This window comes from Silurus meridionalis, chromosome 23 (genome assembly GCF_014805685.1).
Source record: "Silurus meridionalis isolate SWU-2019-XX chromosome 23, ASM1480568v1, whole genome shotgun sequence".
Taxonomy (NCBI): Eukaryota; Metazoa; Chordata; class Actinopteri; order Siluriformes; family Siluridae; genus Silurus; species Silurus meridionalis.
Genome location: NC_060906.1, coordinates 25246537 through 25262773, shown reverse-complemented (window position 1 = coordinate 25262773; position 16237 = coordinate 25246537). Strand labels below are relative to the sequence as shown.

The window sequence follows — 16237 nt, the reverse complement described above, 5'->3', positions numbered from 1 at the left end:
GAGACAGAAACACCATCCAGAGATGCTACAGAATCAGAAAGTTTACTTCTAGATGCATGTGGTCCTAGTAAAAGTACTTCCGTCTTATCTGAGTTGAGCAGAAGGAAGTTATCAAGCATCCACTGTCTAATGTCCTTTACACACTCTTTATTATTTTTAAAGCAGGTTTAATTACCTCTTGAATGGTCTGTTTGGAGAAACTTGTAGGCGAGAGATCGAGAATGCAGGTTGATGATTTTGATGCGGAAATTAATGAAATGAAGTCATTCTCTTGATTAGGAGTAAAACTTTGTAATTGATGGTCTGTTATAATGACACTGCTGTCTACAGGGTTATTTATAAAATAGTTTGGATTTATTTTAATCCTCTGGATTTCTTTCCTGATGTTTTCAACTTTATTATTAAAAAAGATAATGAAATCTTTACTACCTATTGATGGTGTGCATGTGAGTGCAGTGCTTTTATTTCTGTTCATGTTGCTGCAGTACAGAATAAAAATCTAGGATTCTGCTTGTTATTTTCTATGAGGGAGGAGAAATATGCTGATCAGCAGCACTAAGAGATTTAACGTTCTAATTTCCGACTGGTCTGTTTTAAGGTGCGCGTATGATCATTAAACTTTGTTATATTGTGCTTATTTTTTCTCTCTGATGATTTTTGTTTTAAGGGGAGCGCCATCATCTAAAGTGTAACGGAACGTTGATTTAAGACTTTCAGTGGCCCAGTCGGATCAGACGGATATCTAATTAATGTCGATACTCTGGAAGATTATTGATAAAACTCACTGTTGTAGTTGACATGAATGTGTTTAACACGGTAACGTGGTGAGGTACTAATGCAGTGACTGAGGTAGATTTTGAAAGAGATAATAATCTGAAATAACTTTAGACTGTGGAATTATGTTGTGCCTTGTTGGAATGTGTGTGGGTATATATATATATCGTAAGTCAAAAATATCGCAAGTCGAAGATGGCACTATGACTGACAGTCTTTTCTGCTTGCTGATTAGAATTTTTATTTTCTGCTCTAAACCTCTTCTTTTTTCACTACAAGCAGGAGACATTCACCACTAGATGATTTTCACACAAACTATGATACCCAATAGTACATACATTACAAGGGTCATGCTGTAAGTCATATGTGAAAAGACTGTGGTTCAGATTCTTGAGTAAGGTTGCACTGCAAGCTTGTGAGTTTGGACAATTTCTATGGTTTCCTCGGATTTAACCTGCAACATTGGGGACTGTTTATTTGATTTAGATCTTCACAGAACCACCATTAAAGTTCCACACTTGACTGAAATGACCAAACCCTGTTGAGAAACATGAAAACCTCCGTGTAATGAGCAGATCAGTGTTTGATGTGACGTGAGTAACAGACTCCTCCAGCAGGTGGCGCTTTACCGTGAACACCACCTTAAACTCACAGATGAACAGATCAAGAGATTTAATGTTGTCACAAACCTGGATTTTCGTTTAGATATATTCATCTTCAGACAAAAAATCCTTTATAAATCATATTTATTTTAAAACAGAAGCTTTTTATTGTTTATTTGACTGCGTTTCTCTTTAATCCCTGAGGTAAATTCAACCAGCTGAGCTGTTGTACAGTTAGAGGCTGAATCCCGAATCCCTTCTTCCTCCCTTCGAAGTGCACTACATTAGGGAGAGATAGAGTGGTGTAGTCACCCTGTGTAGTTCACTACCTAGTGAAAGAGGAGAGATTTGGGATTGGGTCTCAGTAACCCTGGTGGAGCTGCTAACCCGTAAACACAGGGTATTTTATAAACTGGATTTATTTACTGATTTATTTTACACTTTACTACAGTTTTATTTAAAAGATACTATTAGGATATTTTATCTAATTAAAGCATGTAATGACTCATTCACATTTTTATCCTGATGTGTGATTTAAAGCTCCTTTTGTAGAACCTTTATGACCTTCTAATGGAGTCAGCAGAGGTCCAACCATGTTCCTGCAGAGAAGCTCCACATACTCCTGCTGCTGCTGTCTCACAGGTAACACTTTCTACCTACACTGTATGCACACCAGTTTGTGGACGCGTGATCATTAGATTGCTCTATCTCTAATGCCTTCTTCTCATCTTTGCTGGTTGTTTGATCTTATAATTTAGAGTGTTTAAAAACTTAAACCCCCCATTATACAATTATTTTGTAATACTTTAATTTCACTCCTTTAGAAAAAGACGATGTCCAGCTACCAGTCTTCTCCTGCTTCTGTTGTTCACTTTCTTATACATCTCAACAGTGCCTCCACAAGCACATCACAAGCTTCCACTCTAAGGAATATGAGAGACTGATGAATTCAGGAGTGACGATGTATCAGAATATTGTGCCATCAAGAAGCCCAGGCAGAAGAATCTTAGAAGACACCAGCGCATTCACAATGGAGAGAAATGCCATCACTGCTTAGAGTGTGGGATGAGATTTAAGCGAAAAGTTACCTCCGGACTCACCAGCAAGTTCACACAGGAGAGAAGTTATATAACTGTTCAGATTGTGGGAGAAGTTTTGGCCATTCCAGTAGTCTCAAACACCACCAACGCGTTCACACAGCAAAGAAACTCCTTAACTGCTCAGATTGTGGGAAGAGTTTTAAGCAACAGAGTCACCTCCAGACTCACCAGCACATTCACACAGGAGAGAGGCCCGTATCAGTGCTCACAGTGTGGGAAGAGATTCATTCAAAAGAGCACTTTGACAGCACATCAGTTTATTCACACAGGTGAAAAGCCGCATCAGTGCTTACAGTGTGGAATGACTTTTGGCCGTCACAGGAGTCTTAAACAACACCAACACGTTCGCACAGGAGAAAAGCCCTTTTGCTGTTCAGAGTGTGGAAAGAGTTTTATTTAACGAGGCGATCTCCAGACTCACCAGCGGATTCATACAGAAGAGAAGCCATATCACTGCTCAGAGTGTGGGAAAAGTTTTGGCCAAAGCAGTAATCTCAAACAACACCAACAGGTTTGCGTAGGAGAGAAGCCTAATCATTGTTAACAGTGTGGGGAGAGTTTTAATCGCCAGAGCACTTTCAATGTGCACCATGTCACTCAGAGTGTGAAATGACTTTTACCCATCACAGCAGTCTTAAACACCAATGCGTTCACACAGGAGAGACGCCCGTTCACTGTTCAGAGTGTGGGAATTGTTTAATTCAAAAAGGTGATCTCCAGATTCAACAAAGTGTTCATACAGGTTCCACTGCCTCCATTGTCAGAAGAGTTTCACCCAACAGAGTAATCTCAAACAGCACCAACACACCAGCAAGAGGTAAGTTTTTTGTGGGAAGAGTTTAATTCAATAAATCTACCTTTAGATTCACCTTACACTATTTGAATTTAGGATAATGACATGTGAAGCTGTGAATGTTGCAATCTAAATTTTTAAACCTGTAAATTTAACAAATGTGTATATACAGTGGTTCAAATGAGTATTTGATACACTGCAGATTTTTCAAGTTTTCCCACTTACAAAGAACTGAGAGATCTGTATTTTTCTTCGTAGGTACACCTCAACTGTGAGAGACAGAATCTAAAATAAATCTGGAAAATCACATTGTATAATTTTTAAATGTTGGCTCAAATGTTGGCTCAACTATTAGAAAATGGAAGAAATTAAAGATGACTGTCAACTCCCTCGGACTGGGACTCCATGCAAAATCTCACCTTGTGGAGTATCAATGATTTTGAGAAAGGTAAGTGATCAGCCTAGAACTACATGGGAGGACCTGGTCAATGACCTGAAGAGAGCTGGGACCACAGTCTCAATGGTTACCATTAGTAACACACTGCACTGTCACAGATTAAAATCCTGCATCACACGCAAGGTCCCCCTGCTAAAGCCAGCACATGTCCAGGCCCGTCTGAAGTATGCCAAAGACCATCTGGATGATCCAGAGGAGGCTTGTGGGATGGTCATGTGGTCAAATGAGACCAAAATAGAACTTTTTGGTATAAACTCCACTGTACGTCATGAGATTTTGGGCATCAACCTTCATCCCTCAGTAAGAGCATTGATGATGGGTTGTGGCTGGGCCTTCCAGCATGACAATGACCCCAAACACACAGCCAGGGCAACTAAGGAGTGGCTCCGTAAGAAGCATTTCAAGGTCCTGGAATGACCTAGCCAATCTCCAGACCTGAACCCAATAGAAAATCTATGGAGGGAGCTGAAACTCTGTGTTGCCCAGCATCAGCCCTAAAACCTGAAAGATCTGGAGAAGACCTGTATGGAGGAGTAGGCCAAGATCCCTGCTGCAGTGTGTGCAAACCTGGTCAAGAACTACAGAAACTGTCTGACCTTTGAAATTCTATACAAAGGTTTCTCTACCAAATATTAAGTTATATTTTTCTATTGTAACAAATACTTATTTTATGCAAGAAAAAGGAAATAAATTGTTTAAAAATAATACAATGAGATTTTTATTTATTTATTTATTTATTTATTTATTTATTTTTTAGATTCTGTCTCTCACAGTTGAGGTGTACCTACGATGAAAGTTACAGATCTCTCCGTTCTTTGTAAGTAGGAAAATTTGAAAGATCAGCAGTGTATCAAATACTCATTTGCCCTATTGTATATATTTTCTTTTTCTTTCAGCTTTTCTTGTTAGGGGTCTCCACGATGGATCATCAGTCTACGTACTACCCTGCCCTTTACATTTGCCTCTTTCAAACCAGCCACCTGTATGTCTTCCCTCACCACATCCATAAACCTCCTCCTTAGCCTTCCTCTTTTCCTCCTTCCTGGTGGCTCCATCCTCAGCATTCTTTTACAATATACCCCATGTCCCTCCTCTACAAAATATGTTTTCTAGCAAAACTGAGCCTTTATGTTCTTTTTGCTCAATAAAATGGGTTATAATCAGTAGAATCACATGGTATTAAACTAACTTTATAGTGTGTTTTTCTTTTTTTTGTAATAATCTCAAATTTGTTATTTATGATTTTTATGTTTTTTTTATTTACGTTTTGATGTAATATGGCAATTAAATGCACTAAATAGGTTTAATATTCAAATATATTCTTGTATGCAATCTCAGCAATAAAAGTTTCACATTTTCCTAAAAAGGAAACAAGTTTTTTGTTCTTTTTTAGAGACCCGTCTTATTTCCTAATGTATATTTAATATTGCGCTTTAATAAAGAAAAAGTACTTTTCATCCAAATACTCGGTAGAATACTCTATTAAAATAATCGATAGCAACATCTATTTAAACAATAAAGGCTGTATGTTGATTTATTTTCAGAGAGCAGCAAATCTATACTGCTATACAAGCTGCACTTAACCCTAGCCCTGATTATCTTTTAATCATGGCACATGTTAATGGGTGGGATATATTATACAGCAAATGAACATTTTGTCCTCAAAGTTGATGTTAGAAGCAGGAAAAATGGGTAAGTGTAAGGATTTAGGGCCAAAATGTGACTGCTAGACAACTGGGTCAGATCTTCAAAACTGCACCTCTTGTGTGCTGTTACTGGGCTGCAATGGTCAGTATGTGGTCCAGATGGTCCAAGGAAGGAACAGTGATGAACCAGTGACAGGGTCATGGGTTGTCAATGCTCATTGATGCTGGTTGGGAGCGAAGGCTGGTCCATGTGGTCCGATGCATGTTTGGAGCGAAGGCTGGTCCGTGTGGTCCGATCCAACAGTTTAGCTCCTGTAGCTCGAACTGCTGAAGAAGTTCATGCTGTTCATGATCGACGGGTCTATCATGTATCAGGTATATTATTGTTTATTTCTATATTAATGTATAAAAATTTTGTCTATATCTAGAATTGCTTCATATTCACTTTTAAGGTGACATACTCTTCCCACTATTTCAGCATCCAATAAGTAAAGACACTGCTGGGCTTCTCTTGTTATGGAGCTCGTGTTGAGGGACCAGGTGAACACCAAGGAATTTGGCGTTCTCCATGATCTCCACTGGGGAGCTGTTGATGCACAGGTTGGGTGATCACTACTTGTTCTCCTGAAGTCAACACCCATTTCTTTTGTTTTATTTAAGTTTAGAGACAGATTTTTGGCTTTGCACGAGTCTGTTAACCTCTGTACTTCATCTCTGTACGCTGACTCGCCATTCTTGCTGTTGAGACGCACCACAGTTGTGTCAATGGCAAACTTAATGATGTGACTGTTTACTTCTTGGCCCTTTACTCGCAAGTACCTAATATTGAGGTCCAGATGTCTGTCCACGAGTCACAGGATATTTTCTTCAGCGTTATTAAACAGGGTCATGCGGTAAGTCATATCTGACAAGACTGTGGTTCAGATTCTGTAGTAAAATTTTATTTAGATCTTCTCAAATCCACCATTAAAGTGCCACACTTGACTAAATTACCAAAACCTGCTGAGAAACATGAAAACCTCCGTGTGATGAGCAGGTCAGTGTATGACTTTATGTGAGTAACAGACTCCTCCAGCAGGTGGCGCTTTACAATAAACACTACTTTAAAACCACAACAGATGAAGAGGAGCTGCAGGACTTTTCCCCCATTTCTGAGAGTTTTTTTTGTTTAGATATAATCATCTTCATCCTTCATAAAACATTTTTATTTAAAACAGAAGCTTTTTATTGTTTATTTGACTGCGTTTCTCTTTAATCTCTGAGGTAAATTCAACCAGCTGAGCTGTTGTACAGTTTGTGGCTGAATCCCGAATCCCTCCTTCCTCCCTTCGAAGTGCACTACATTAGGGAGAGATAGAGTGGTGTAGTCACCCTGTGTAGTTCACTACCTAGTGAAAGAGGAGAGATTTGGGATTGGGTCTCAGTAACCCTGGTGGAGCTGCTAACCCGTAAACACAGGGTATTTTATAAACTGGATTTATTTACTGATTTATTTTACACTTTACCACAGTTTTATTTAATAGATACTATTAGGATATTTTATCTAATTAAAGCATGTAATATTCATTTACATTTTTATCCTGATGTGTGATTTGAAGCTCCTTTTGTAGAACATTTATGACCTTCTAATGGAGTCAGCAGAGGTCCAACCATGTTCCTGCAGAGAAGCTCCACATACTCCTGCTGCTGTCTCACAGGTAGCACTTTCTACCTACACTGTATGCACACCAGTTTGTGGACACGTGATCATTAGATTGCTAATGTGTCTCTTCAACACGTGTCTCTTCAACATCTCACTCCACATTTTGTCTCCATTGATACTGTTACACCCCCACCTTAACAGTCTGTCGCTCCTACTGCACGCTTTACTGCTGTCAGACTGCCCTCAAACATGTCGTGCACCACACTCACATACTTCTGACACACCAGACTTCCTCATACAATACCACAACTCCTCTCTCGGCACTCTGTCGTACGCTTTTTCTAAGTCCAAAAACACACAATGCAACTCCATCTGACCTCTATTTGTATACTCTATACTTCTTTATCAACATTCTCAAAGCAAATAATGCGTCTGAAGTACTCTTCTTCAGCATGAAACCATACTGTTGCTCACAGATGGTCACCTCTTCTCTCAGCCTGGCTTCCACTACTCTTTTCCATAACTTCATGGTGTGACTGATCAACTTTATTCCGCTGTAGTTACTGCAGGTCTGCACATCTCCCTTATTCCTAAAGATCGGTACCAGCCCACTCCTTCTCCATTCCTCAGGCATCTTCTCACCATCAAAAATCACGTTAAACAATCTTGTTAAAAAGTCCAAACAATTAATTGTTTAAGGTCTAAACAATTATGACCTTCTTAATTCCTAAATGAAGTGACTGGTTAGATCAGTTTGTATAACATGAGACTCAGGGTCTGGGTTCAAGCCTCAGTGAAAACTCTGATGGAAAGCGAATAAAAAAGACCTTGTTTTTGTTTCATCTTATTGGTAGCTTCAGTTCTTCTCCCAGTCATGAGTTGTGTCTTCGGGGCATCTTGTAAATAAATGCAAAGTGTGTAATTTTTTTTTCTTCACTTTTTTGGACATTTTAAAAAAATAACTATAATCATCTGCTACTCCATAAAGCCTGAGTTTCTGTGCTTATTAATTATTACTCTGCCTAGGCTTGTAGTGATGCACAGCCTGAAACCTCTGCAGATACAGATGGAGGAACATCATGCTCTATGTGTCTCACCAACCATGTGGACCAACATAAACAAATAAAGAAGGAAGAACCTGAGGATGAAGGCTACATCTGTAAGTCAGAAGAACTTGCAGTCCATTGTCACTGCTTATCCTGGTCATGATGATGCTGGATTTAAAGCTTATCCTGGCAACACAGCTTCAGATCACTGACTTCCATCTTGGGTGTGTTTTGTATGCTTTTAAATTTAGATGGTGAAATTTCAGGTGAAGCAACACCAGACCCTGTGGGACACATCACCCCTGTGGAAGAACAAAATTATGTCAAAAAGGAAGAACCTGAAAATGAAGATTATCTCTGTAACATAGCAGAGTGTATTCTTCTGTTATTAAGAGACTTGCTACTGCCAGAGAACACTTGCCATTTAATGTACTTTCTGAAATTTTCAGGTGGAGAAACATCAGGCTCTGTGGACACCGAAGACCAACTGAGAGAATTTCATATCAAGCTTGTAAAAAAAGAAGAGTCTGAAGATGAAGACTTTCCCTGTACAAAAACAGAGTGGGGTTAAGTATCAGTGACTGTTACACTTCTATACTTTTTATTTCTATATATATTTCATTGTAAAAAGAAGTGAGGCGAATGTTTTATCTGCTTGAACCTTTGGGCCACATCTTCAGCACACAAATTGATGTACTAGCTGATTCATCTTCCACCTCCTAGTAGTTGTGTTTTCAGCAAACTTGACAAGGGAGGTGGTTGCTCAGTGGTTAAGGCTCTGGGTTACTGATTGAAAGGTTCCTAACATCGCCTATGAAAAAATGTTCACTGTGCTGGAAAGAACATGTGACAAGAATAAAGCATCTTTCTTTCTTTTCCTTCCAATGGTGGTAGAGATACAGAGTCCACACAGTAATACATTTAGAGACAGTACAGCAGAGGGCTGAGGACACAATCCTGGTGGGGCGGTTTCAGGGTTATGGATCTCTGCCCATCCTTACTGCTTGGGGTCATGTTAATTTTAGTAGGTCTGGTGTATCAGATCCTGCATTAATACACGTTGCAGTCTGCACTTGTCCTTTTGGGTGGCTGTACAGAATGGACATGATGGTACCAGACAAGGAACTTCCAGACTGGGAACTTGAAAGAGCCAATGCCAGGCACAGTGCAACCTTGGATGATTAGAGTAGGCAGGGAACCATTGTATTTTTTATGTCCATTCTCCACTTGCTGTTGTTAAAATTCAGGTGGTTTTGTTTGCACTAGAGGGAGGGTTGGTCCACTCACTGAGGGGGTCAATAAAATTTTTTTATCTTGACAGAGCCAACCAGACTACAGGTAATAAAGGTTGCATGTTAGTCTTGGCCTAAAGAACTGGTTATGCTTTTGGTGAAGGAGGTTCTGAGAGGATTCATGCATGGGTTCCCATGGAGATGACGTGCTCTGGGTTGTAGTACAGCCTAGCCCTAACCCTAACCCATGTTGGCTGCATCTTCCCACAGACTTATTTGACCTGTAGTCAGTAGTTGGTGTTGATGGCTGGTTGATGGACTTCTGTAACCTGCAGTAAAGGTCTTCAGAAGTCGGTGGTTGAGTGGTGCTGATGTGGGGTCTTTTGTCTTTGGTAAAGAGTTGCAGGACTTTTGGAGAATGTGTTTTAGCTTCTCAAAATAGTCTTTTTATTTGTTCTGACCATCTTTGTCAATGTGTTTCTATTTTCAAGAGACATTTAAACCTGTACCTGGCCCTGACCACTTAAAATTAAAATTGGCCACCTGGTTTTCTTGATGATCCATCACAGCTCTAATGCCTTCTTTTCATCTGTGCTGATCTTGTGTTTGATCTTGTAATTTCAATCTTGACCTTGTAATTTAGAGTGTTAAAAAACTCCTTCTGTTGTAATACTTTAATTTCTTCTCCAGAAAAAGACGATGTCCAGCTACCAGTCTTTTCCTGCGTCTGGTGTTCACTTTCTTATACATCTCAACAGTGCCTCCACAAGCACATCACAAGCTGCCACTCCAAGGAATATGAGAGACTGATAAATTCAGGAGAGACGATGTATCAGAATGTTGTGCCATCAAGAAGCCCCAATATTGAGCACGATGTCTACCAGTGCTCACATTGTGAGAAGAGTTTTAATGACCAGAAAAGTCTCAGAAGACACCAGCGCATTCACACAGGAGAGAAACGCCATCACTGCTCAGAGTGTGGGATGAGATTTAAGCAAAAAAGTCACCTCCAGACTCACCTGCGCATTCACTCAGGAGAGAAGTTATATAACTGTTCAGACTGTGGGAAGAGTTTTACCCGTTCCAATACTCTTAAACACCACCGATGCATTCACACAGAAAAGAAGTCATATCACTGTTCAGAGTGTGGAAGAAATTTTGGCCATCCCAGTAATCTGAAACAACACCAACGCGTTCACACAGAAAAGAAGCTCCTTCACTGCTCATATTGTGGAAAAAGTTTTAAACAACCAAGTCACCTCCAGACTCACCAGCGAGTTCACACAGGAGAGAGGCCGTATCAATGCTTACAGTGTGAGAAGAGATTTATTCGACAGAGTGCTTTAAAAGCACATCAGTTTATTCACACCGGAGAAAAGCCGCATGAGTGCTCACAGTGTGGAATGACTTTTGTCCGTCACAGGAGTCTCAAACGACACCAACGCGTTCACACAGGAAACAGGCCCTATCACTGTTCAGAGTGTGGAAAGAGTTTTATTCAACGAGGCGATCTCCATACTCACCAGCGCATTCATACAGGAGAGAGACCATATCAATGCTCACAGTGTGGGAAATGTTTCGTCCAACATAGTAATCTCCAGCGACACTTCCTTGTGCACACAGAAGAGAAACCTCATCACTGCTCAGAGTGTGGGAAGAGATTCAAGCATCAGAATAACCTCCATGCCCACCAACGCATTCACACAGGAGAGAAGCCATACCACTGTTTAGAGTGTTCAAAGAGTTTTATTAAAAAGTGAGCTCCAGACTCACCAATGCATTCACACAGAAGAGAAGCCATATCACAGCTCAGAGTGTGGCAAACATTTTGGCCAACTCACCAGTCTCAAACAGCACCAAGAAGTTAAATCAGGAGAGAAGCCGTATCAGTGCTCACAGTGTGGGAAGAGTTTTAATTGCCAGAGAAATTTAAAAGTGCACCAGGTTACTCACACTGGAGAAAAGCCTCATCACTGCTCACAGTGTGGGAAGACCTTTGCCTATTACGGTAGTCTCAACCGACACCTACGTGTTCACACAGGAGAGAAGCCCTATCACTGTTCAGAATGTGGGAAGAGTTTTAATCAGAAAAGAGATCTCCAGATTCACCAACGCATTCACACAGGAGAGAAACCGTATCACTGCTTGCACTGTGAGAAAAGTTTTCCCCAAAGGCGTAATCTTGAACAGCACCTATGCATTCGCACAGGAGAGAATCATATTTTAGATTGTGTGAAGAGTTTTATTTAATAAATCTATTGCAACTCACCAGGTCATTCACACTTGGGAGGTATTTGACCTTAGGATCATGCCATTTGAAACTGTACATTTTGCAGTTTAAAATCTAAAACTTGTAAAATGAAACAAATGTATATATTCACCTTTCGGACATATTATGATCACCTGGCTAATAATGTGTTGGTCTCCCTTTTGCTGCTCAAACAGTCCAGACCTGTTGAGTATTAATAGCATCAACTTCTTCAGCAGTTTGAGCTACAGGAGCTCGTCTATTGGATTGAACCACACGGACCAGCCTTTGTGCCCCACGTGCATCAATGTGTCTCGGCCATCCACGACGCCGGTTCACCAGTGTTCCTTCCTTGGAACACTTTTGATAGATACTGACCACTGCAGACCAGGAACAGCCCACAAGTGCTGCAGTTTTGTGGATGCTCTGACCCAGTTGTCTAGCCATCACAATTTGGCCCGTGTCTAACTCCCTTAAATCTCACAAAAGTGAGTACACCCTACCCCTCATATTTATGCAACCATTTTTGTATCTTCTCAAAGGACAATACTATAGAAATGAAAGTTGGATATATTTTACAGTAGTTATTGTGCAGCATGTAAAGCAGTACAGATTTACTGTCCTTTGAAAATAACTCAACATACAGATATTATTGTCTAAATAACTGTCAACAAAAGTAAACATGTCAAAACTGTGTCCAAAGTGTGAATATTTTGTGTGAGCACTATTGTTATCCAGCACTGCCTTAATCCTCCTGGTCATGGAATACACCAGAGCTGCACAGGTTGTTGTATATTATTATGTATATTGTTATTGTTTAATAATGTTATTGTTTAAATGGCAAAAAATTAACAAATTATTCAGTCAAGAATTGCTTTTAATATGACATAATCTCACAAAACATTGCCACTAGCTTTCTGTTTCAACCAATGCTATCTCCACTGTCTGTATCTCATGGCTAATAGCCAATCTCAGAGATTTTCCATTTTTATGTACAACCCAATTCCAAAAAAGGTGGCACACTGTGGAAAATGTAAATAAAAACAGAATGCAATGATTTGCAAATCTCAGATTTATAATCTATTCACAATATTGAATGATTAAACTCTATTTGGACCATTTTAAGGAAAAGATTTCCTTTTGAATTTATACGCTGCAACATGTCTCAAAGAAAGATGGGTCAGGGCAATGTTTCCCACTGTGTAGCATCATGTCTTCTGTCCGTATACATCTGGGAACTGAGGAAAACAGTTGCTGAAGTTTTGGTAGAGGATTGTTGTCCCATATGTCCGATACCAGATTCTAGCTTCTCAAACAGTACTGTACCGTTTGTTGTATTTTTCCATTTCATGATGTGCCAAATGTTTTTAAATGGTGAAAGGTCTGAACTGCAGGAAGGCCAGTTCAGCACCTGGACTCTTCTACTATGAAGTCATGCTATTGTAATAGATGCAGTATGCAGTTAGCACTGTCCAAGACCTATATTTTCTGCATATAACCATTTGTTAAAGCATGTACATATCGTTCAGTGTTGATGGAGCCTTTTTAAATGCCCAACTACCTATTCCACAGGCACTAATGCACTCCCATGATCCAAGATCCAAGATGCAGCTGTTTGATCTGAGCACTGATAACAAGCCAGATGGTCCCTATCCTCTTTATTCCTGATGACGTGGTGTCCATTTTTTCCAAAAAGAAATTAAATCATCTGGTGCAAAGAGCCTCGTAAGTCTCTCTGGATAATCTGGCATCTGCCAAATGTTCTAAATGTGATGATCCGTTAACAGTTTTGATTTTATTACTTACTTTTAAGTGAACTGATAGGTTGTGTGGCATGTTTGATTTGACAGTTGATACTGCAGTTCTGCTTATGACTTAAACCTCCTTTTTCAGAATTCTAGCAACTATCTGACCCTAAAGGCCTTATAATGGAATTAGAAGAGAACACGCTGTGTCTGGGTGTCTTGTTGTTTGTGGGTCGGATGAACGGACGGAGTGGCATTGTTGTATTTTTGCTCTTTTATTTACGTGCCGAGCATCAGCGTGGGATGCACGTTCTGGCCATACCGTGCTGTGGCTAATGTGAACACGCTAGCATTCAGCTCCTTAGCTAATCCTAAAACAGCAGAAAAAAATCATTGGTGCTCCCCTGCCCACTCTCCAGGACTTGTACCATACAAGAACCAGAAACCGGGCAGAAAAAATTATTAACAACCCTTCACTCCCTGGACACAACATCTTTCAGCTCCTTCCATGGCAGGCGCTACAGAACTTTGTTCACCAAAACTGCCAGACACAGAAACAGTTTCTTTCCCCAAGCAATCACCCTCACTAACAAATCACCATAATTATATTCCCTGCACATATCTCATATCTACCGAAGTACTGCACAGAACTGTCAGTCATCACATTACCTGTATATGTTGCACACACTATGGCTGCTATATACTGTACAAAGGTTTATAGTAACCTTTTATACCTGACACAAAATACTGTTATTTGCACTACCATGCACTCCCACACTTTATGTACTGTTAGTGTTAAGATGGTTTTCACACTGTTTCACACACATTCCTTTGTCTGTTCAGTGTCTATAGAATATTGACGATGTTAGTCTGTAAGGTAAACAGGGAGTCTTATCTGGGCTCACACATCTCCGGCTAGTATATCCTCTTGTCTAAACAGGAAACAAGTTTAGGACAGCCTTTTCTCTGTATGTGTGTGTGTGTGTGTGTGTGTGTGTGTGTGTGTATATATATATATATATATATATATATATATATATATATATATATATATATATATATATATATATAATATACGTTCTGTGTCTGCAATAAACCAGAAGAACATTTGCTGCATCGCTGTGTATTTCTTCTTCCCTGATATCAGAAAGGCACCACGGGCATAGCAGGTCGTATGGAAAACCTCTCCAAGAATTAAGTTTTGTTTGGGCATGATAAAAATCTAACATGTACATTCTGAGCTGTAACCCTATTTATTACCCACGCTGTCTATACTTTCTCACATTGTATGTCTTGTCTGTTTTGTCATGTATAGGTTTTATTTATATCTGTACTTTTGAGAGTCACTAACAGCTGGAACCAAATTCCTTGTGTGTGTCAACACACTTGGCCAATAAACCTGATTCTGATTCTGATGTAAAAGTATATGTAACAGATTAGCTAAGGAGCTGAATGCTAGCATGTTCACGGACTGTGTTTTATATATATTAGTGTGTCTGTTTCAGTGCTCAACACTGTGACGATCTGCTGAGAGGTGGCCTGATAAACTGCTGCTATATATATTTCTGCTTTTCTTAGGGGTCGGAAGACCTGGATGTGTACCCAACAGCCATGGAATTAACTTTATTATTCTGGTTGTATTTTCTTCTGCTTTTTGCCATTGTCATTGCCTTTTTGTGATTGTGTTTTGTGTGTGTGTGTGTGTGTGTGTGCAGGTAATTTGGCTTGGCCATACTGTGATTTGCTTCTTCTCTGTGTTTCTGGGAGGCCAGTGTTCGACAGGTGCGGTTGTGGTGTCGTATGTGTGTTTGCTGTGGATAGGAGATCATTAGGGTAAGTAACCCATCCCTGGAGTCTGAGCATTCTTGTGTGGTAGAATATGTATGTTCTACATGCATCATGTTTTACAGATTGTATTTGATTTTTAAACAGCTTTGTCATCTTGACATACATTTCCTTTGCTAATATGCTAACTCTGAAACAAAAATATGAATGTTCTCTAAATGTATATGTTTATAGGATAAAACAAATCTGTTAGCAAATATTTGTAATTCAGATCATTGAAAGGTATGCAGTCGCCTTTATGCAAATTTGCCAAACACACCTAGTCGACTGTATATGAAAGGTATCTACATTAAAAGGTTTGATTTCATGTTAAATTGTGTACATGAAGTAAAACATGCATTTTCATTATTACAATCCACAATCCAAACTACAATCCATTTTTACTATTTCAGAGACCTCATCTTGGTTACATCATTCCACATTTTTGCATGTTTGACTCTGGTTTGGGAAAACACTAAATTATGGTAAGTTTTTTTTTTTGTATTTATATATATTTATAATATACAGTTATTATTAAATTTTACTTGTGTAATTTCTTTGTAAAATGGTTTATTTTCTCTTGTTTTCTTTCTCCTTTTTTTGACTTTTAGATATGTGAATTTTGGGAGTGACATTCCAAAGTTTTTTACTCCAGTTTGGGAAAATCACTCATATGCAGTGTTTCAAGTTCCAGATCAGGAGAAAGTGCACACTGATTACTGTTCCATGCAATGATATCTCAATTTTACGTTGAAAATGTGAAAATAATGTTTAATGTTGCAATGTTTTAACATAATATTTTTGTTTTATTTGGTTCCTTTTTTATTCCTGTTACTTGTTGGCACACGGGCTGTAAACAGTTGCCTTAATTTAAGTACTGCATTATATTCCACTTGGTTTTTTTTATTATTCAGGAAGCACTTGCAACACAATAAATGTTTATAAATGTAACATGTTTGTAACTATTTATTTAATACAACCCCTGGCAAAAAGTATGGAATCACCCCTCTCAGAAGATGTTCATTCAAATGTTTAATTGTGTAGAAAAAAAACCAAGCACATTTATGCCACAAAACAATTTTCTCTCAACAATCCAAACTTCTGGCTGTATAAAATACTTATAATACG

At 39.2% G+C, this 16237-nt stretch overlaps 1 protein-coding gene and 1 pseudogene across 1 annotated transcript; both read left to right on the top strand.

Moving 5' to 3' along the window:
- Window positions 1-1590: 1590 nt before the first annotated feature.
- Window positions 1591-16060, top strand: LOC124376607 (gastrula zinc finger protein XlCGF57.1-like). The gene is given in 11 exon segments (XM_046835778.1): window positions 1591-1776; window positions 1917-2018; window positions 8041-8173; window positions 8312-8419; window positions 8510-8626; window positions 9983-11048; window positions 11050-12028; window positions 13113-13265; window positions 15001-15118; window positions 15523-15594; window positions 15721-16060. Coding segments are annotated over 6 exon segments (1989 nt in total). The 5' UTR covers window positions 1591-1776; window positions 1917-1946; the 3' UTR covers window positions 11543-12028; window positions 13113-13265; window positions 15001-15118; window positions 15523-15594; window positions 15721-16060.
- LOC124377315 lies at window positions 2338-5874 on the top strand (annotated as a pseudogene).
- Window positions 16061-16237: the final 177 nt, after the last annotated feature.